The sequence below is a fragment of the Lycorma delicatula genome, chromosome 5 (assembly GCF_047948215.1).
Source record: "Lycorma delicatula isolate Av1 chromosome 5, ASM4794821v1, whole genome shotgun sequence".
NCBI lineage: Eukaryota > Metazoa > Arthropoda > Insecta > Hemiptera > Fulgoridae > Lycorma > Lycorma delicatula.
Genome location: NC_134459.1, coordinates 16,682,530 through 16,704,674, shown reverse-complemented (window position 1 = coordinate 16,704,674; position 22,145 = coordinate 16,682,530). Strand labels below are relative to the sequence as shown.

At 31.3% G+C, this 22,145-nt stretch overlaps 1 protein-coding gene across 3 annotated transcripts in view; it reads left to right on the top strand.

Annotated features, from left to right (window-relative positions):
* The first annotated feature begins 4,828 nt into the window (after window positions 1-4,828).
* The window catches only part of LOC142324751 (uncharacterized), a 33,688-nt gene continuing 16,371 nt past the window's right edge, over window positions 4,829-22,145 (top strand). For all 3 annotated transcript variants that reach the window (XM_075365691.1, XM_075365689.1, XM_075365692.1), the window contains exons 1-4: window positions 4,829-4,964; window positions 13,504-15,566; window positions 17,296-17,392; window positions 19,148-19,269. In XM_075365691.1, coding sequence (XP_075221806.1) covers window positions 4,934-4,964; window positions 13,504-15,566; window positions 17,296-17,392; window positions 19,148-19,269 — 2,313 coding nt within the window. In that variant the 5' untranslated portion in view covers window positions 4,829-4,933. The remainder of the gene's footprint in view (window positions 4,965-13,503; window positions 15,567-17,295; window positions 17,393-19,147; window positions 19,270-22,145) is intronic.

The following is a 22,145-nucleotide window of genomic DNA, read 5'->3' as shown; positions in this document are numbered from 1 at the left end:
AATTTTTTGACTCAGCATGTGTAACAATAACGCATTTACAAATTAATTAATTATTCATGACATTCAGGAGTTCTTTTGTTTCTATTATATAAAATTGTATTTTACTAGAAAAAGGCGGGCCTACGACCGCCGCGAAAGTGTTACATGGTTTATGTTTCTTCATTACACATGATTTTTTAAAATGTTTTTGCCAACTGTAACTAAATAACGTTCATGAATTTAGCGTACTAACAACAACGAAAGCTTCAAAATTCTGACCATTTTTAGCTGTTTCTTGAGTTGTGATTTATTAACACAGCTCTAACCCCAATGTATTCCTTTGTTATCCCAAAACACAAATATAATTTTAGATAAATCGTTCGTATCAAGAAGTATAAATCGTTCGAGAAGTATAGATCGTTCGAACGAATGAATCGTTCGTGCGCTGCGCGCAGCCACCCGGCACACCACTATTGGTGTGCTTTGGGCCAGTTGCAGCTAAAATATAAGTGTGAGCACATACAACAATCAAACCACTTTTCCATTTTAATGAGAGTGAAATATTCAGCTTTTCTATTTGTTTGGTGAAAAGATCATATTTTTTTATATTGGTAAGTAAAGCTACGTTTTTATTTGATATATTAGTAAATGACTATAAATTCTATTATAATTCACTAAATTCAACAATTTTTCTTTTCACACATCATTTTTTGTCTTATATCTATTGAATTTTTTTTCTGACTATAATAAATGGGTATAATTTATTCTTATATATATATATTTTCTTTTTTTGTGGTTTGAAAATTCTAATAATTCATTAACATACTGATTGCAGTGTTAATAAAAAAAATTAATATTATAATAATCATGAACCATCAAATTACAGTAATTAGATAAGTTAAATTTACCATACTAATTTCAATAATAGATTTTTGTGGGATCGCAAAAATACTATGTTTTAAATATTTCATTACAGTACTGGACCGCAGAATTTGCATAAATGTTCATATAAATTTAAAAAATTTTAAAACAGAAAACAATCTGACAAATTGATAAATTATAGGATAAATATATTTTAATGTAATTATAGAATTCCATACAAACTGGAGATGCAGGATCCTGTGAAAATTGATTGTTGGAATTAATATGGTAAGTTTAACTTATCTAATTACTGGGTTTTAGTGATTTATAACTAATATAATACTGTATATATTTTTAAAATAAACCACCTAGTAAGGAATATTGAAATAAACATATCTTACCTTAATTTTTCATAAATCATGAATGTACTTTTACAGGATTTTGATGCGCTGGATTTATTTTAATAGAATTTGAATATAATTTTACAATACAAAGGAAAAGTATGAATCTTAAAAAAATTAATTTCAGTAAAATAATATATATATATATATATATATATATATATATATATATATATATATATATATATATATATATATATACTTTTATATACTTTTATATATATATATATATATATATATACTTTTATATATGTATATATATATATATATATATACTTTTATATATATACTTTTTTAGTAAACAAATTTTGTTAAAATATGAGGTTATCAAACTACAAAATAACCCTAATGATAATGATCTAATATTATTAAAATCAGACAAGACTAACACACCAATTATTATGTATAGAAATAAGTACAAAGAACTTATGGATAATTACATTGAAGAAAAAAAAAATATATACATTCTACCACTTTTGGTTTTAAAGAAATTGAATATTTTTTATGGATTTGGTGAACACTGGTTACTACTTATCATCAAGTGGAATGGTCAAAATAACTGAGTAAAAGAAATAGAATCACAAAATGATTCAAAATAAAAATAAAATTTGTAACAGATACTACAGATGAAAGTGTACAGAAAGGACAATAGTCTCTGTGTCATTTTTGTAAACAACAATTATTTTACCCATTCTGATGTTTTGTTGAGGATATAAAGATATCAGCAGGATTGCTTTCAATAATAAAAGTATCTGTTTAAAAAGCATCTTGAGGAGATTAAGTAATATTATCATTATCAGTTCTTGGTAGATCCTTCCAATGGCTGTATTTTAGTTTTCCATGTTATCTGCTAACTCAAGTATAACTTCTCTCTCCTTTAAATTGACTAGTATCTCATATCTCTCCTTGTCCCTTTTTTATTATTTCCTTCCTTTATGTTTTTTAGAACATCTTTCATTACATAATTATTTCTTAACACAAGTATCACCCAATTTCTCTTACATTTCTTCATGTTTGTCAGTTTACTGCATTTCACTTCCACCTAATTGAATTTCTTGCTTCTTATTTTAACCATCAGTTAAATGTATCCTCATTTGAAATGAAAATGTAATGAATATATACATACAATCACAAAGGGAATATGAAGGAAAGAATGATAAAGAGTCTATCTTTTTTTTTCTTTTCATTATTTTTCTTGTTTAATGATGATGTTTTCAAAATGAGAAAACAGTTCAAAAAACCACTTTACTAATATTTTACCCACAGAATAAGTTTTGCCTGTTTCTGTTCTGCTGCATAGAATTTTTCTATCTTTGTAAAAACATATTTTCCTATGGCAATTTTTGTTTTTTTCAGTTCTCTAGCTCTTGGTTATTGCTGTTCCTAGGTAATTTATTTCTTTACCTACATTATTTGTATGATCCATATCTTCATTTATGTATCTTCTTTCTTATTTATTACCTTTCTCATTAATCTTCAACTTATGTACTTCTCTTTTTTACTTCCTTGTACGAAGTAAAGGAAGTATTGTGATTGCGAAAAATTTTGATTTCCATTTTTCAATGGAATATCCAATTTGACCATCCCTGAATCCATTTTGACTAGTACATATGTACTAGTCCATTTAGTACATATCTACTATACTATGTATATGTATCTACTATATGTACATATGTATCTAGTACATATGTACTATCCATTTTGACTAGTACATATGTATCTCGCATAACTCAAAAATGGTTAGCTATAGGATGTTGAAATTTTGGGTTGAGGACTGTTGTAACATCTAGTTGTGCACCTTTGCTTTTGATTGCAATGGAATGGACCAAAAGTGTCCAAAAAAGCCCAAAATAAAAAAAAAGATTTTGGTATTTTTCCTACTGCAATAATCAGCCCTCATTGAGAGCTTTTCAACAATATATAATAAGTGGTAGTTGTTTTCATTGGTTCCAGAGTTATAGCCAAATTAAATTTTAATTAATGAAATATTTTGATTGTACAAAGGGAAGGTACATGGGTTTCAATCCAACTTCATTTCCTTTTCTTTTTAACCCTTTTTTTTTATTAAATATATTGATTTATTAACAACATCTATTGGTTTATTAACCTAAATATATTGAATTATTAACCTCTGATTTTAAAAAAAAATATGTATATGTAATTTAATAGATGTACAAGGAAGTCATGTGGTATCCACATCAGATTTTTTGTTGAATAAATTGAAAACCTTTCATTAAACTGAAATTTTTCTATGAAGCATTTGAATGCCTTTGCTACTTCATCAAGAATTTCTTAGGTTGGGTAAAGGCTGACAGTAGAATAATTATTTCACTGTCATATTTATCTCCATCAGTCATTAACTGATTTATTGGCACTAATAAATATAATATCAATTGCAATATCAATGCTAATGAAACTTTGTCATAGATTCCTCCACATCTCCCGCTTTGTTCACAGAGTTGAATATGTGTTGTGCCCCAGCATGCAAACACTTCATTAGTGAAATTCAAGTAATATTCAATTCTGTTATCTATACAATGAAGATTAGGGAGTTGAGACTGGCTGAGTAATCAACATAATTAACGTTAGAGAAAGCAAGTCTGATTAGAACTATGTATATCTCAATATTTTTACCAGACGTATATACAACAGTGATAAAAATTCTCCTTTATGAAGGAGAATATTATATATGTAGTGACTTGGGAGTTATGTCAAGTTGCCTGCATTCATTATAATTATTCCACTTGGCAAACAATAAAACATTCATTTTATTCCACCAGTGGAGAAAAAAGGTTTTAAGCTTTATAATATGTTTTACTTTATACAGAAAATGTACTATTCTATATTATTAACGACTAATAATCTGTTATTAATAAAATAAACGTACTATTTTATATAATTTTTAAAAATATTGTTCAGTTTTGAATGGAATAAATTCTTAACAAGAATATACTGGGTTATATTTAATTCTGTCTGTTACTGGGTTATGGTAGGAGCTGGACGGTTTTGTACGTACTATGTATGTTTTATTCAAATTCATTCTCTCGTAACAGTGTCAGTTTGAACGGTTCGGTGAGTACAGTGGTGCGCTGAATGAATGCAAAGAGATATCCAGTAGCACCGTCTTGGTTGGTTACTATAACCTTGGAATTAGCTAAAGTGTTTTCAGCAGGAGATGGAAATATTTAAGATGTTAGATTTTGTGTAATGAAGGTAACTAAAACAGTGATTTTTAAAACCGGTGATCTGATTATTTCTTTGCCAAACAACTGTAAAGACTACTACGTACTGCTAGAATATTGTATAAACATAAATACTAATTCATATAAGAATTACTTGATATTTTATTAAAGTATTTTTGAATGCATTGAATTGTTAAAAACAACTCGCAATTTAACTTCCAGCAAGCAGCAGATTATATATGATATATTAATTTTTCAGTATTAGCTTATTAATACAATATTTATTGCATACGTCTTGAAATTGTGCCAGTATTTCCTAGCAGTTTTTCAGAGTTAATTTTAATATAATTATCCACATTTTTAAAAGATGTTTGATTAAATATAGTCATGTTGGCAATAGCAAAGGCACTCAAAAGCAATTGTTCGCAGTACTAGGTTATAGCACGTGAAGTGAAATGTTGCAATTTACGTTCTATTTTAAGGTTAAGTATTAGTAATTTTGAATTTGTCATGGAAGGAATAGGGCAAGAAAATGTAGAAGGTATATTATTCTATTATTTTGTAATATAATTTTTGTGTAGGTAAGTTGTAATATTTTTTATACTATGAGGTTATGTTTCTACTGAAGGTACGCGTTATCCTGCGTTTGATGGAAAATTATTGTCTGAAACTGTTTTGCATGTTTATTTTCGTGTTAAGAAATTTAGGAGGCATTTTGTATGTGGTTATTTAAATTAAAAATATTTACTAATTTGATTAATAGCAGACTGTACAAACGGCAGTGCTATGTGCTAATAATATTCAGTGGCATGCGTTTTCTCTTATTTTTTTTTTAACATTTAACAGTTAGTTACACTTTATAGAACGGACTTTTCGAACATTTTATCATAGATGACCGAGACTTGCAAGAAAGTTATATTCCCAAGCTGTTTTATTTATTTATTTATTTAGCTGTTTTAACTATTTATTTTGATCCTTTTTTAGCGTAGTTTATGTTTAATAATGATAATTTTTATTAACGTCAATTAGTTGTTTTTTACATATATATTTATAAGGAATCTGGTAAATTAATACTCATAAAACATGATTTTGTTACTGGATTTAAATATTATGAAATGCCTCTTTCTACTAACGTCTGCAGGAATGAAATTCAAAGAAATAATTGTGAAGAGATGATAGATCATGTATTCTAATTATCCCAGCAAACACAACTGCTTACATGCCCACATAATCTGTACCTTTTTTCCCTGTTTAGCCTTATGAATCAATTACTGTCAGGTACTTCAGATGATGAATGAGGATAATATTAGGAGTGTAAGTGAAGTGTAGTCTTGTTCAGTCTCAAGTCGACCATTTCTTAGATGTGTGGTTAATTTAAACCTGCTACCAAAAAACACTGGTATTCATGATCATATTCAGATCTGAATAAAAGTCCTTTAAAAAGTCTGTATAAAATCCTTTACTAGGATTTGAATCTTAGAACTCTCAACTTTGAAATCAGCTAATTTGTGAAGACATGTTCACCACTATCAACCTGGTGGGTTAGTCTGTACCTGCTTTCCACTGGTTCTTACATACACACACGCATACGCACATGCACCGAAAGATGTTTTGCAGTGGTTGTGATGTTTCTCTCTAGTTTTTTTATTAATAATTTGAACAGCTTTTTATTACTTTGTAAACATGGTTGGTTTTTTTTGAAAAAAATTAATCTAAAGGCAATTTTTAGAGGTTGAGGCACTGGCAATACAGAATAGGTTACTGTCATTGGTAACAACCAGCACTATAAAAGATAATCCAGTAATTTTTTTTTTAGAGCTGAGTATACTGCAGAGCTGAAGCATTGCTTTCTATATATATATATATATATATATATATATATTGAAGTATGTTTCAGTTTGTTTTTTCAGTATTTATAATTAAGAAACTTATGCTTACACACTTGCACATGCACATATTGTCTTTGTTGCTATCATTCTGCTTACCATACTAAAATCTCTTGTATTGAAATTAGTAGAGTCTCCATTTCATTTGAGTCAAAGGGATCATTTTAGCGTTTCTATTTGGCTTAGATACTGGAAATTATTCCTGTTCAACCCATAATTATAACTGAATAATTCATTTTTAGGACAAAAATTTATTTCCTTAATTATTGCTAGTATAACTAGCAATAACTTATTCAACAATAACTTATAACTTGCTTATAACTTACAAGTGAAAAAGAGAGTCAAATGAAATGATTATTTATTTGCTACATAAATCTACATTTATTTTTCCAATAGTCACCATTTAAAGTTGTATATTTCTCCTAACAGTGAACCAGTTTTCTCATTCCATTAATGAAGAATGCTGGCTTGATCCACAACCTCACTGTAATCTTCAATTCATCATTTATGGTGAAATGAATACTCTTAATAACTTTCTTTAAGTGAAAGAAGTGAAAATCATAGTAATTTCAACTTAACAAAGATTTAGTGTTTATAAATTTTTGTCAACCTCTTGATAATTTTCAAACAATGCATTTGACAATGATTGGTTTTGTAGATTATTGCCCCATTCTGTTAAAGATTGTTCTTCCCATGTGACGTCAGTAACTTTGCTAGCCTGTGGTAAAAATCTTTCCTGTTAAAAGCAATTTTTTACAGTTGGGGGAAACCTCATTCCATGTCATCATACAAACACATGAAACAGATGATGATGTAGTGGCTTCAGTACTAGCAGAAATAGATGGGGACATAAGTAATCATAATGAAGGTAATGATAGCGACAACAATGAAGACATCAACTCGCCAAATCTGATGATACCATATAACAAAAAACTTTTGCTACACTATGGTATAGGAGGAGTTGGACAGTTGTAGAGGCACATTAGGACTGTGAGGACTATAAGAAAAAAATAATATATCATTAAAATGATGTCAAATTTTTTTTATTAATCATCTGCCTGTATCACATGCACTTAGATGTATCTTAATTATATAATTTTTTTCAATATTTTTATTATAATTATTAACTTCTTTTTTTCATTTTCACAAAAAAATATTTTCTAAGGTGTTACACAAAACAACATTGGCACAGGGTGATTGCAGATGAAATATACTTTTGCTGGTTTATAAAAAAAAATGTTACATGCAAAAATGGTTTACAGAGAATGTATTTAAGTTGGTACAACTGCTGTTATTGATGTGAATATTGATTATTGTGTTGCATAACTAGTTAAAAAATCAGCCACTACTACTCCTGAGGAGAAAGCTTTTTTCCTTGAATTATCCAAAACAAACTCTGTTATTACCAAGCAGTAACATATCAGAACAAAGTAGGGTAAACAACTATCAACTAGGCAATTCATCAAGGAAAAGCAATTAGGAAACACAGAAGTTTATTTAAAAAAAAAAGTTTTGAAAGTCTTGTCTCCGAAGTAAAAGTTGATCATGTTTGCACCACATACCAAAGTAGTCCAGATAAATAATATAATAATTTATGATCACCTAGATCATTCTGCAACCAACCAAGAGGAAAATTTTGTGGAAACCAATGAAAATGATGCCTTTTAAATACAGTAAATACAAAATTCAAGTGATGATGATAGCCTTATGTAGATTTCACACCCTGTGAAATTTAGCAAGTATGGAGGGTAGAGAATAGGTTTAAAATTTAACTTCACAAGAGCCTGGGCAGTTGTACATGATAGGAAAAATCTTTACATCTTTACAAACCTATTCTCTGTTTAGAACACTAAATCTTTGTTAACCTGTTGATAATCGTCAAACAATGCATTTGACAATGATTGGTTTTGTAGATTATTGCCCCATTCTGTTAAAGATTGTTCTTCCCATGTGATGTCAGTAACTTTGCCAGCCTGTGGTAAAAATCTTTCCTGTTAAAAGCAATTTTTTATATTTGGGAGAAACCTCATTCCATGTCATCATACATTCTGATTTAATTATAGCATCCAGAGTAGTATTTGTGTTTCCTTTTTTTGATCTAAATCCTGTATCATTTGTAAAATTAGGTGTTTTGTGTAGTGGACTTTCACCAACGTGATCGCACCTTGATCTAAGGGCTGTAAGACTGCTGTTGGTTTTGGTGATAAGAACATTAACTTTATACATGAAAGATTTTCAGTGTTTGGATGAGCTGGGCAGTTGTCAGTGAGCAGCAGCGTTTTGTCATTTTCAATCTTTAATTTACAGTCCCATTTTTGTAACCAAGATGTAAAGATATCACTTGTCATCCGAGCTTTCTTGTTACTTTCATAAATAACAGGAAGCAATTTCAAATTTTTAAAATAATGGGGTTTAGCACTTTTCGCTGTAACCAGAATTTTTTTGTCAGTTCCAGTCACATTTGTAGCAATTAGTAATGTTAATATTTCTTTTGATTATTTTCCTCCTGAACATGTTTCGCCTTTAAACTGAGGGGTTCTTTCTGGTGTCCGTTTAAAAAAAAAGACTGGATTCATCAGCATTATAGATTTTTTCATCTGAATAGCTCTCTTTTAATTTTAGCCAAATGCTTTCTAGCTGTTTTTCTGAAACACCGGTTGGAGCTGCTGCAGCCTTACTGTTTATTCTTCCCGACACTATGTAATGCTGACAGAACCGTTGTATCCAAGCTGAAGTTATTTCACATGGTTTACCAAACTTTTCGGAAAAATGATTCACCTTAGTTTGCAATATATGGCCGCTAATAGGGATATCACTAGCCCGTTTGTATTTAAACCATTTTAACAGCGCTTGGTCTACATCATTTTGTTGACCAGGCTGTAATTTTTTTGATTTCATAGAATTTGTTTCAAGATTTTTCTTCATTTTTTAGTGGTTCTTCCATATCACTGACATTGTCGAATGACCTACGCCTAATTCTTGGTCAGTGTTCTTATTAGTTTCACCGTTCTCTAACTGCCAGATAATGTGTACATTTTCCTCTATTGTGAATGTTTTTTGAAATCACTATTAAATAAATTACACAGGATATGTAAAATAAATATTGTACCTGTACGATATGATACGCTCACAGCAGAAGCTTAATAACAACTGAATGTGGCTGCTTCAGTTTACAATAATCTGGTACAGTAAGAAGATAAGGAAAACAAAAACTATTGTGCATATGCAGGTAAAAAGGAAAAGGTCATTTTAACTGTCAAAATATTTCTGTAGCTACAATGTAGATATACTACATTATTGATGAGACACTTTCATCCGTCATTATAATCGATAAAATGTTACATTGTAGTAGGAAATATAAGATATAATAACCAATATGTCACTACAACCAGTGTAATTATAAACAATATACATACTGTATTTATATACAGAGAGTACATAAAAAATAAAATTGAAATTCTTCAAAAGAGACTTCTTGAGATCCTGGCTTAGATTTGGTACAAAAGAAGAGTTATAATTATAATAAAAATATTTAAAAAAGTATATAATTAAGATACATCTAAGTGCATGTGATATGGACAGATGATTATAAAAAAATTATTATATCATCCGATGTCATTATATCATCTGATGTCACTATATACAATGTAACTATAAACGATTTTTACTGTATATATACCATAATAATTCCTTTTTTTCTTCTTTTTTTTTTTTTTTGCAAGTTCTTTCTTTTCTTGCTGATTTGTTGTTTTTCAGCTTTTCTTTTTTGCCAGTAATTTCTAAGGGTTTCAGAATTTCTTGCACTTTCTTGTTCAGAGTACACCCGGCTTATTGTTTTCTTGGGTTTTGATAGGAATCTTGTTTCTTTATTTTTTAATTTCTCATAGTTTTCGTTTTTAGGTTTTCACGGGTTATGTCTAATTCCTCCATGTCTTTCTGTACTTCGTATAACCAGTTCGGTCTGCTTTTCTTGTTCCAGAAAAGTTTGATTATCCGTCTGGTCTCTTCCATTCTGAAAATATGTCCTAGAAAAGAAATTCTCTTCTTTCTAAATTTATTAGTTATCGGGATGATAGTTTTGTAAATCTCTTCATTTGGAATAATTCTCCAAATCCCGTCTTTTTTAATGTTTTTCCCAATGCATCGTCGTAGAATCTGTCTTTCAATCTTAGTTCCAGTTTGTCGGTAAACCTTGTCTGGTACGGTCCAAATATGGTTTCGCATCCGTAAAGTATTTCTGGTTGGATAACTGAGTTATAATGTCTTATTTTTGTGTTTATGGATATGCATTTTTTGTTATAGATGTTTTGTGTTTTTATTGTGGCTTTGATGAGTTTATTTATTCTTTCATTCCAGTTTGGATTTTCTTGGAGGTTTTCCCCCAAATATTTAAAGTTTTCTACTAGTTCTATGTCATTATTGTTTATTTTTACTTTGCTTATGCATAGTGGGTCTCTCACCATAATTTTGGTTTTTTGGTATAAAATTTTTAGACCGATTTTTCCTGCAATCTCTTCCAGTGTTGACAGTTGGTATCTGGCCTCTTCTATATTTTGGGATAGTAGGGCTAAATTGTCCGCAAAGCCTAGGCAATTTACTGAGATACCTTTTCCAATTTTACCGTTGTCTTTATTTAATTTTTTCCAATCCCGTATTATAAATTCAAGGGCACAGTTGAATAAAAGCGGTGACAGTCCATCTCCTTGTTTCAGTCCTGTTTTGATGTCGAATGGATCAGATATTTCTCCCCTGAATTTAACCTTGGATTTGGTATCCAAGTTAGGGTATCCAAGTTGGTTAGTGTTATTCCGATGATTTTGACTAGTTTTGGGTGAAGCCCTAAATTTCTCAGGATTTTTAGCAGGGATTCTCGATGTATACAATCATATACTTTCTTGAAATCAATAAAAGTCACTACCAGTTGTTTATTCCTTAGTTTATGGCAGCCTCGCCATGGTCTAAATCCCCCTTGGTATTCCCCTAGTTCTTGTTCCAGTTGGTCTTTGATTCTGTTGTAAATTATTCTTGATAGAATTTTGTAAGTGCAATCTAATAAGGAAATTCCCCTATAGTTGTCAGGGTTGGTTTTATCACCTATGTAAAGGGTGGATTATTGCGGTTTTCCATTCTTCCGGAAATTCCTCTTTGTGCCATATTTTTACAATTTCTTTGTGGAGATTTCTGTGTACTTTTTCTGACGCGTTCTTCCATAATTCTGCAGTCAGGAAATTTTCTCCACTTGCTTTGTTGTTTTTCATTTGCTTCAGAGCTATCTTTACTTTTGCTAATGTTGGTGGAAGGATGTTTCCTCTTGGCGTTTTAATCTGGGTATTTGTGTTTATTTCCAGAAGTTCTTTTGGTTCTTCACAATTCAGAAGTTTTCTAAAGCTTTCTCTCATGATGTTGGCATTTTCTTTATCAGTGTGTGCCAGATTTCCTTCTGAATTTCTTAACATTAGTGTTGGGGCATTAAATGTAGTGTTCTTCAGTTTAAAGTTTTTGTAATATTGTCTTGTATTATTTTTATGGAAGTCTTCCTCAATCTGTTATAGTAATTTCTTGTGATACTCCCTCTTTTGATTTCGGATTATTTTTTGTGGGAGTTTTCTTTGCATTCTTAGTTTTTGTTGGTTCTCTTCTGTCTTTCTTGATTGGAAGATCAACCAAGCCTTGTGTCTGTTTGTCAGTGCTTGATCACAGATAATGTTCCACCACTGGTGTTTCCTTTTTTTATCTGGCGGTGCAATTTCTGATGCTATTTCTTTTAGTTTTTCCACCAGGGCTTCTAGTTTGTTTTCAGTCCCTAGTTGGTCTATTTTTTCGGTGTATATGACATTTCCTGTAATTTTATTCTGGTCATATTGCTTTTTAAATCTTTTGTCCCTTGTAGATTTTCTCCGTGGTGTCATTTTGATTTTAATTTTGATTAAGTAATGATCTGAGTCTACTTCCAAACCTCTCATCACTTTTACATTGTAGATCTCTTTGTGTGAATTTTTTTTCCATACAGACATGGTCGAGTTGAAACTCACCTAGTTTCCAGTTGGGACTTTTCCAGGTTTTCATTCTTTTGGCTTTTCTGGGTAGTCTGGTGAATTTAGATAAAAGGTCGTGATTTCTGCAGTAATCCACCGTCTTTGGCCATTTGTGTTTGTTCTTTTCTGTACAGGCCATTTACCAATGATATCTTGGTATCTTTTTTCCTTTCCCAACTGTGCATTTAAATCCCCTAATAGAATTTTGGTATGCCTTTTGTTTATTTTGGTAGTTATCTGGTCCAACAGGTTCCAGAAGTTTTCCACTTCCTTAGGGTTAGTCCTGTTTTTAATGTTTGTTGGTGCATGTGCATTGATTAGTGTGTAGAATTTGTTTGCTGATTTTATCGTTAATGTTGCAATTCGGTCTGAGTACGCTTGAAAATCTATGACTGAATCGAGTATTGTATTTTTGACGATGAAACCTGTTTCAAACTGCGGGACATTTTTCATGACTTTTTTGCCAGGAATTCCTTGGTAGATTCTGAACCCTTGTGATCGTAGTGTTCTTGTGTGGTATTTCTCATTTCTTGTAATGCTAGTATTACTATTTTCTGGTGTTCTAGTATGTTTGTGAGGTTTTTGAGTTTCCCTGTTTTCATTAGTGAATTAATGTTTAATGTCGCCAAGTAGTGGAACTGTTTTGTTTTAACTGTTTGTTTTTTGGGTGTATTCCGACGCTCCGATTCGTCTTTAGAAGTTTCTCTTATTTGTCCACCTCCCCAATCCGATGGTGAACCTCTCTGGTTATTACCAGAAGGGATATAGTTAGTAATAAAAGAACTTTCCATACTTGAATTTTCTAGGATGTTTCTTTCCTGTGTTGTGGGCAAGCCCACGAGTTTACAACTTTTGAGTTTAGCCAAAGAGGTTTGATTTCGATTTAGTTCACTTATGGATATCTCCAGTTCTCCATAAACTTTCCAGACAAACCACGTGGAGGCCCGAACGATTTTAAGAAAATAAGATTTTGTATTTGGAGAAGGTTTTAAAATCGTTCCGAAATCACTTCGTCCAATAATTCCTTTATATATATATATATATATCTAATAATTTCCTAGCTTTTAGGTTAGTATTTTTATCTTATTTAAAATAATGAAATATTTTTTGTGTTAATTTATATATATGCAAATGTTTATATATATTTTTTACTTATTAGGTGACTCTGCTAGTGGAGCAGTGAAACGTGTCTTAAGGTCAAGAATTATTGAAGTTGATAATAATTCTAATAGTAGCACAACTAGTTTAGGTATGTCAAACAGTAATGGTTTAGATTCTGTCAACAGTGCAGCTGATAATCGTAGTATTACAGTTACCAGTTCAGCATTAAAAGAAGTTATAAATCAGTCGACTCCAGTTAAACGTAATACCAGAAGTAAAATTACATCAGCATCATCAGGTTTATCTGAAACATGCAATAGTCAAAAAGATAAAAATGTTAGTCCAGATGATAAAAGAAAAGCCACAAATTCATTAGATGATATTGAATCTCAGACATCTGTATCGCCTCATTCACAATGTGGTAGTGAAGCTAGTGGAGTAAGTGGTGTGATGGTTTTGAGAAGCAATAAAGTGATACCTTTGCAGAATAGTGATAAAGAAGTAATTGAGAATACAGGAGGTACTAAGTCTGCTGAAGATTTAAAATCATGTGAAGTTATTTTGAATGATGTTACTGAAAAATTAAAAGATGTTAAATGTACAGAAAAAGATAATGAAAATGCAAAAAATTCAGATAAAATGATTGAATTGAATGCTGAAAATGAATCTGAACAAATTGTTACAGATGATAATGTTAATGAAAAGTCTGATGATAATAATGTTGACCATGAATCTAATGAATCTATTAAAGAAGTAGTAAACACAAATAAAACAAATGAAGATGATACTGAAGATAACATTAATAATCATAGTCCTTCAATTATAAATAAAGAAACCATTACTGAGCTGGATAAAATTGCAGTGTTGAACAAGGCCCAAGATGAAGAATGTGTTTTAGTGAATGAATTATCTGTTAATAACAAGATTGAAAAGATCACAAAAAATGGTAATGATGATATTACTGCTAAAAAAACATGTGGTAAGGTATCCACTTCAGATTCTGATGATAATGATAATACAAAACTTGAGTTGCGTCTCGATGTTATCGCTTCTTCACCATCTTCATCAGAAAATGATGAAGAAATTGCTTCAGTTCATATTACAAGTAATGAACCCAAAGTATTAAAACTGGGTAACTCTGAACAGGATAATGGTGTAATAAATAAAGATGAAAAAAGTAATGGTAGTGATAATAATGATGATGCTAAAGACAAAGGTGATAATTTTGTTGACAGTGATACTACAGAAGAATTTGTGTGTGTTAAAAGAGTATCCGATAGAAAACCCATTCCTGATGTTAGTAGTATTGATAAAAGTAATGATGATGCAGAAAGTAATATAGAAGATACAATAAATATTGAAAGCAAGGTTATTAATAAGAGTACTACTACTAATAATTCAAATAACAAATCTGATGTTTCAATGCATGATACTCTAGAAAATTTGGAAGGAGGTACATGTCAAATAGAGAAGAAAAAAGATGCTTTAGCTAGAATAACTGGTGTTGATAAAGTTGTTTCCGATACAGATTCTGATGATTCAGATTTCTTTCCGTTTAATCTGAATAAGGAAATATCTTTAATTGATAAATCAAAAAGTAGTCAGAAAAAAATAAAGAAAAATAAGTCTGATTTAAATGAAAGCTCAGTTTTTCCTGTTGTAAACTGTGTTGTTGCTTCAGAAACTAAAAAACAACAGTACTCTGCTCAAAAGGTTATTACTACTGAACAAGAAAAAATACCAGCGGAGAGTGAGGTGGAATTTCAACAAAAGAAAATCGATGAAGCAACTGATTATAAGGTGGTGTCTGCTAAATCAAAAAGTAATCTAAGTGAAAATAAAGTATCCGATGTTGAAAATAATGAAAATGTATTCTTAAAAAGTCATGAAGAAAGAGGTTCAAAATCTAAGATCAGTCTTACAAACGTATTTAATTTATTAAGTGTTTCTGAAAATAAAGATATGGACTTAACTGAGGAAGATGATAGTTCATTAAATTCAGTTGTTAATGAAGCAATAACAAACAACACTGAGAGAATAAGAAAACAAGTTACTATTGAATCAAGTAAACCACAATATTATGGTATTGGTCAGGATCTGTTAAAGGATATTGTAAAAGAGGTATGTTGAAAAATAGATTTTTATCACTTTAGTATTAAAATTTTGTGAAGATTTTTTTTATGAAAATTTTTGGAATTATATAGTTTTTTTATATTTTTACAAATGAAATAATAATTGTGATTTGGTCACTCCATTATGTAAACAATTTGGTAAATTTTTTTTTAAACATTGAACTGTGGTTACCTTGAATTGAAATTATAATATTTTGCATAACAAAAATTGTTAAGAGTTCTGTAATTGTTAAGAGATACTGCTATTTGTCATAGTTTGCTGAAAATAATGAAATATGCTCTCTCATGATATTTTAGCGCATTTGAATCTTTCTTGCCTTCCCTTGTAGCATTACTTCGCCTTCCCTCTTGTTATCCATATTTTCACAATTATATTCACTTTTCATATTTTCTGCTGTTGGACAGCACTTTCTTCAGTACTATTAGATTTCATGGTTTAACTCCTTGCAACATCTGCAATTTTCTGTTATTAGTTTTCATTAGATTAGATCAAAAACAAGATTCTAATTATGCAATGCATTTAATAAAAGGACATCACTGAAAATGGAAGAATCAATGAAATTAATTTACAAGTGCATTAAAAGAAGAAGAATGAACATTTTAGAAAATTTAGAAATGTTCAAATTAAAAAGTAACAATAAAACAATCATAAATCAACAGATCAACAGTTAAGTGGATGTCCTTTTCAAGAACCTCAATTTACTTAAAACAGGAAATAGATAAATGAAATTAAAAAATAAGTACAACTGCTAATAACAAATAAACAAAAAGAAGGCCAGATAAGGCATGGCATCAAATAAAGGGAGAAGTGTTGACTAAACATTATATAAAGACTAACAGAAATTAAAAGTTCCACTAAAATAAGTTTTGATAATGAAGTTTTTCCAAAACGTGTCAACATATAATGAAAGAATGAAGCTAAGAAAGGTAAACAGTACTATTTATAAATGAAAATTAGTAAATAACAGAGGAAAAATTACCTCACAGACACTTAAAGTATGGGTGTCTTCAAGCAGTGTAGCCAGTCGTTGAAGTAAACAAAAAGTCCCTTTGTTCGGATTAATCTGAAATAAACAAAAAAATCCCTTTGTTCAGATTAATCTGCATGCTAATGTATATAATGTGTTTTTCTATTACATATTGATCTTTGTAAATTTATATGCCTCTAAAGGTAAATTTGTTGACAAAATTGTTTTTCCTACATTTATTACTGTTGATATATTTTTATATTGTGATTGTTCTGTAATATTAACTGTTACTGTAAATTTAGATTAGATCTTATTGGGATTAGGTAATATGGCTTTACGTCTAATCTGTTAATTTGCCTTTTTTCACGACTCTTGGGTAGGGAACAGTCCTTGGACAGTTCCACTGTGCACAGGGGGTTGCTGCCACCCTACTGACTTTCTTTTTTATTCACTAAAGAAACAGACTAGCCAGCTACTAAGAAGACCTCTACATAATGCTTAAAATGGAACCAGCATGTTGAAGGACTCAGCTCCTACGGCATTCATCTAAAGAACCTGGAATAAAGGATAAGGAAATTGGTGGGAATAGGAAAAGGATGGTCAGCCTATAGAGGGACTGCTTCTGATAAATGGTATATTGGAATTTCCTGTCTTGTTCAGGATTTGTCAATAATTTAATGATACAGTAATTGTAGTGAGCTGTATTATGTTTTATTAACATTATCCATACATATTAATATTTATTTCTAGGCAGTGGCAGAAGCTGTAGGAAGTGTAAAAGAGGAGTTACTTAACATCAAAAAAGAATTTCATAGTGTTAAGAATATGTTGAAGAAGTTAGAAAGAGGTTAGTAATCTTATTTTATCCTTAATTCTATGAAGAAAACTTTAATTAAATATATAATATAAATTCAAATAAAATATTTTACTCTGTTATCTTTTTTAAGGAATTTTATTTGATGTTTTGAATAGAAAATGAGCCGCTTAATATATTAAATGTGAGTACATAAAACTTCAACTATGATGAAAATATACCTTAATAATAAACATTTTTTTGGTAAGTTTTCTGTAAAAAATTTCTTGTTCACTCTTTCAGTTATATCCAACTTAGTGACTTTTTATTTTTTTATGTGCTGAGTAGTTATGTCTAGATTTTAACAAAGGTTGTTCAGAAATTGTCTGTTTGAACATACTGCCATGAATATTGATTGAGCTTTTTTAGTCAAGTAGTAATGGAAAATATGATACCCCTGGATCACATTTTTCAGCCTCAGTGTGAGTTTTTAGTCCAAATAGATGGACATGTTAAAATGTGTGTGCCTGTGTCAGTTTAAATTCAAGAAGTACATTCTGTAATTTTATTTTTACAGGCTAAAAAAAAATAAAAAAACAATAAAACCATTTGAAATTAATGCAGACTTGTTGATCCGTTATCATGGACATCAAGAATGCAAGTATTGGTGTGAGGTGTTCACTGTTAGATTTTGATGAGCTGCATATTGGAAACCATTTTCATCAACAGTGAGCAATAATGACCTGTGTTTGTGTTATTATTATTACTAATATTCTAGAGCAAGGAATGACTGTCAATTCCAGTTATTACAAGAACTTTCTGAAATTTTAATCAGGCATTTAAAAATAGTATAAGAAAACTTATGCTGAATCTTCCTTAATATGACAACATGCTTTCATGTTGCCTTTCATTTGAAACCATAGTAATGGAACATTTTTAGTTATTACTATGTAGTTGCAGCCTTATCCAATCTGATTACTTATTTGGAGAGTTAAGGACAACTCAAATGAGTGTTGCTTACAGTGAAGAAGAGAAAGAAACAGTCAGTACATTCTTATTATACGAATTGGATGAAAAGTTGTATTCTGCAGTGAAGGATTTTATAAATTCATTTACCACTGATTAAAAATGTTTATATCCAGTTCCCATTGTAAGTAAGATCTTAAGTTTTGTACTTAAAATCTAATAAGTCTTATAAATTGAAAATCGATGTAATTTTGTGAACATCATTTATAATGTCAAAATCAATTTTTCCAGAGAACTGTTCATTATTTGAGAAGTATGTACATTGGAGGTTTTGCAATATGTGTGATAAGTTTTTAAAAATAGTGATTAAGAAATTGTACATAATATTTTTGAACCTATATTAATTAACTAAAAATGGAGTTAATGCTTAGAGGAAAAATATGATAGCTGTATTGTCAGTTTACCCCAAGTTGGTGAATTGAAATGGGCATATTTATTTGTAATCAATAGTTTTTTAAACGTTTAAGTGCAACTTTCACTTCAAATTTTAAAAAAAGTTCAAATTTAAAAAATGGTTCAGCAATATTATAGCCAATTTTTATTTGTTTCTGATATTTATATGTATATTTATGTTTGCTGTTTACTCAATTTGTTCATTAAAAGCAAGACTAACATCTTTAATGTCGATGTATTTTTAGTAAAAAAGAGAGTGCTGGTTTTAAGTCATTCAATTTATTTTATGCTATATCTATTCTTACTTATAATTTGTTAAAGTATATTTTTGATGTTGTGATATTTCTATGTTAAATTAGTTTATAAAAATTGTTTTGAATTGCTGTTTAGGTAAGAAAAGAAAATTTGATGAATCTTTTCCTCAAGACAGTGATGAAGATACATCAGTTACATCTGTTTTTGATGTGAATGCACCTAAAACTGTGGAAAGCAGTGATCAAAATTCACTTAAGGTCAGCTTTCTTTTCTCCCCGACAGGGAGTTTTATTCTTTAAGACCTTGGGCATTGGCATTCCCATGGTCCTACCCTGTGCAGCTCTTCTTCCCACTACACCCAGGTCTGCAGAATACTTTACACTATACACATACACTACCAAGAACACTTCACAAATTATAACATATACCCTTATAAAAGTACACAAGATTCTACCCTATTAGCTATTTCATTTACACTTTGTGATGTTGCGACACTTTATGAAACACAATCATAACCCGAGGTGGAAACTAATGTGCCGGTGGTTGAATGGCTCTATGTAGCGAGTCCTGAACGATGTCCTCTCGGCACCTGGGTGAACCCAGTTGTATTTAGCTCTAGCTCCAGTACGCGTGTGTTCTGCTGGAGTGGTCTGTTATACACCTCACTCATGGCACTTGTGGGATCAAAATTTCGAGTCCAAAAATTAATTGTGTGATGGTTGGTAGTCCATCTAAAAAACCACCAATATTCTCCTGATCAATAAGTTAACTGGCTCAAGCGGTTCCCCCAAGAACATAAGAAAACAGAGACAGAACAATACTAATGGAGACTTTCAGTGATGAGCAAAGTCGATCACTCTTATGTCTAATGATTATGGGGGATATAAGTAAGAGTGCAGTATGTCATAAAACTTTGAATACTAGCTGATGAGTAATTTTTTGCTGGGATATTCTTGTAATTGCCAAAGAGCTTCGTCCCCAAGGTTTTACAGAGGTGAAGAGAATAATGAAGCATCAGACTGGGACCTATTTCCTCTTTTATTTTAACCTTCCCACACCACCAGAGAAAATTAAACTAGGATACCTATTGGTTAGAGTACGAGCATTCATCCCTAACCCATGGTAGTGTTTCCAATGTCAAAGGTATGGCCCGAACACTGCAGCATTATGTGTTAGATATGCAAAAGAAGGTAACAAGGACACTGACTTTCAGGAGGAAGAAAAATGTGCAAACTGTGGGGGAACATATTCAGCTCGATCTTGGGATTGCCCAAGTTTTAAAGAAGAGAAATCATTCCTAAACATTTGTACTGAGCAAAAGCTTTCTTTTCCAGCTGCCTGAAGAGGATATAAAAAAATGCTTAGCTCTCAAAACCTGGTTAAACCGGATGTCTCTTTCGCTGCTGTGACATCAAGTGAAGCTCTTATAAATGTAGACAACAAACAGTGCAGATCCTGCAGGAGCTGAAGAAGCTTGTTCATGTGTTACCTGATCAGGTAATTTCACTTTGCTGCAAATATTTTTGAGTTAACGAAAACGAATAAGAAGTTGTAATTACAGCTAGTGAAACTAACACTAACGGGATCACCCTGAAAGTTCCTGTCACTAAAGTTTTACCTTTGTGGTCAGAGGTAAATACAGCTGGTGGTAAGCCACCAAATAAGCTCCCTGTTGAAGGAGCCCACACAACCACCTCCCCTGGGATGTCGTCTGCAACTTCTCAGGCTTCACAGGATCCCAGGACTTTCATTCATTCAAATTCAAAAAAGAGTACCAGATCACCTATAACTAATTTTGTTACATATTTATCTCTGTTTATGCATCCAACTAACTTTATTTATGAGCATTATTCAGTGGAATGCTAGAGATCTTTGGTCCCACATTGAAGATGTCAGAGTGTTGATGCGTGCACATGAATCATTAATAATATGCTTCCAAGAAATGTATCTATTACAACAAGATGCAGCAACACTCAGAGGCTATACCTGTGAGAGACACGACTGTCTTGTGGGTTAGTAGAGAGAGTGGTGGTGTTGCTATTTTCATACGGATGAGGTGTCGGCTACAAGGCTACAACTAACTACCCTCATTCCTACTACTGCTGTCAAAATCTCGCTCCCCTTTAAATTGCATACCTGCAATTTGTATCTCTCAACCAAATCCCGAGTTCAGTGTACAAGAAATGTCAAATCTCTTCAAGCAAATCCCACTGCCATCATTAGTAGGAGACTTCAATGCACACCATATTTCCTTGGGCTCATCTTTCTGCTCGTCTCGAGGAAATATAGTAAACAGAGTGAGACGAGACTTTGGACCTTTGTCTACTGAATGATGGGTCATACACATTCATGTCCTCATCGTTTGGTATACTCTCAAAGATCGACTTCTTCCTATGATCACTGAATTTACTCCCTCGTCTTAATTGGTCTGCTTGTGACGACTTTCTGGGCAGTGACCTAAGGCCAATTATTATAGCCATTTTGTCAAACGCAAGGTGAATAAAAGGCCATGGAGATGGATTATTGAAAAAACAGATTGGAACAATTACCATAAAGCCTTCCCATTACTATATGACTATGGTGAAGACGCCTTTTACGAACTTTTTTCTTTTACGTTTTTGATACTTGAAAATGCTAATAGATACGAGGTGCGACAATAAAGTAATAAGACTGATTTTTCTTTGAAAGATGTGGCAACCCTGCAGCTTGCGTAGGCACACCATCTTTGACCTTGGTCTATAAGCTACTTCTAGTCCAAGCGGCACATTGATGCAATTGCTCAGTCATGAGTTGTGCTGTAATAAGTGAACACGTGTTTGTGTCTCGTCACAGAAATGAAACTGCAAAATATTACTCAATGGTATGCCATTTCTTTTTGCGTTAAATTGGGTGAAAACACGGCGACTTCAGAAGGATTTTGGAGAGGAGGTTATATCAAGAGCTCAAGTTTTTCGGTGGCATAAAATTTTTTGTGAAGGCAGAACAAATATTGAAGATGAAGACCACAGTTGACGACCATCAACCTCACGGACAGATGTCAACTTGACCAGGGTGCGTTAAATTGTATGATCTGATCGAAGATTATCCGTGAAAATGATTGACAAGAACTCAACATCGTGATGAAAAGAACTCA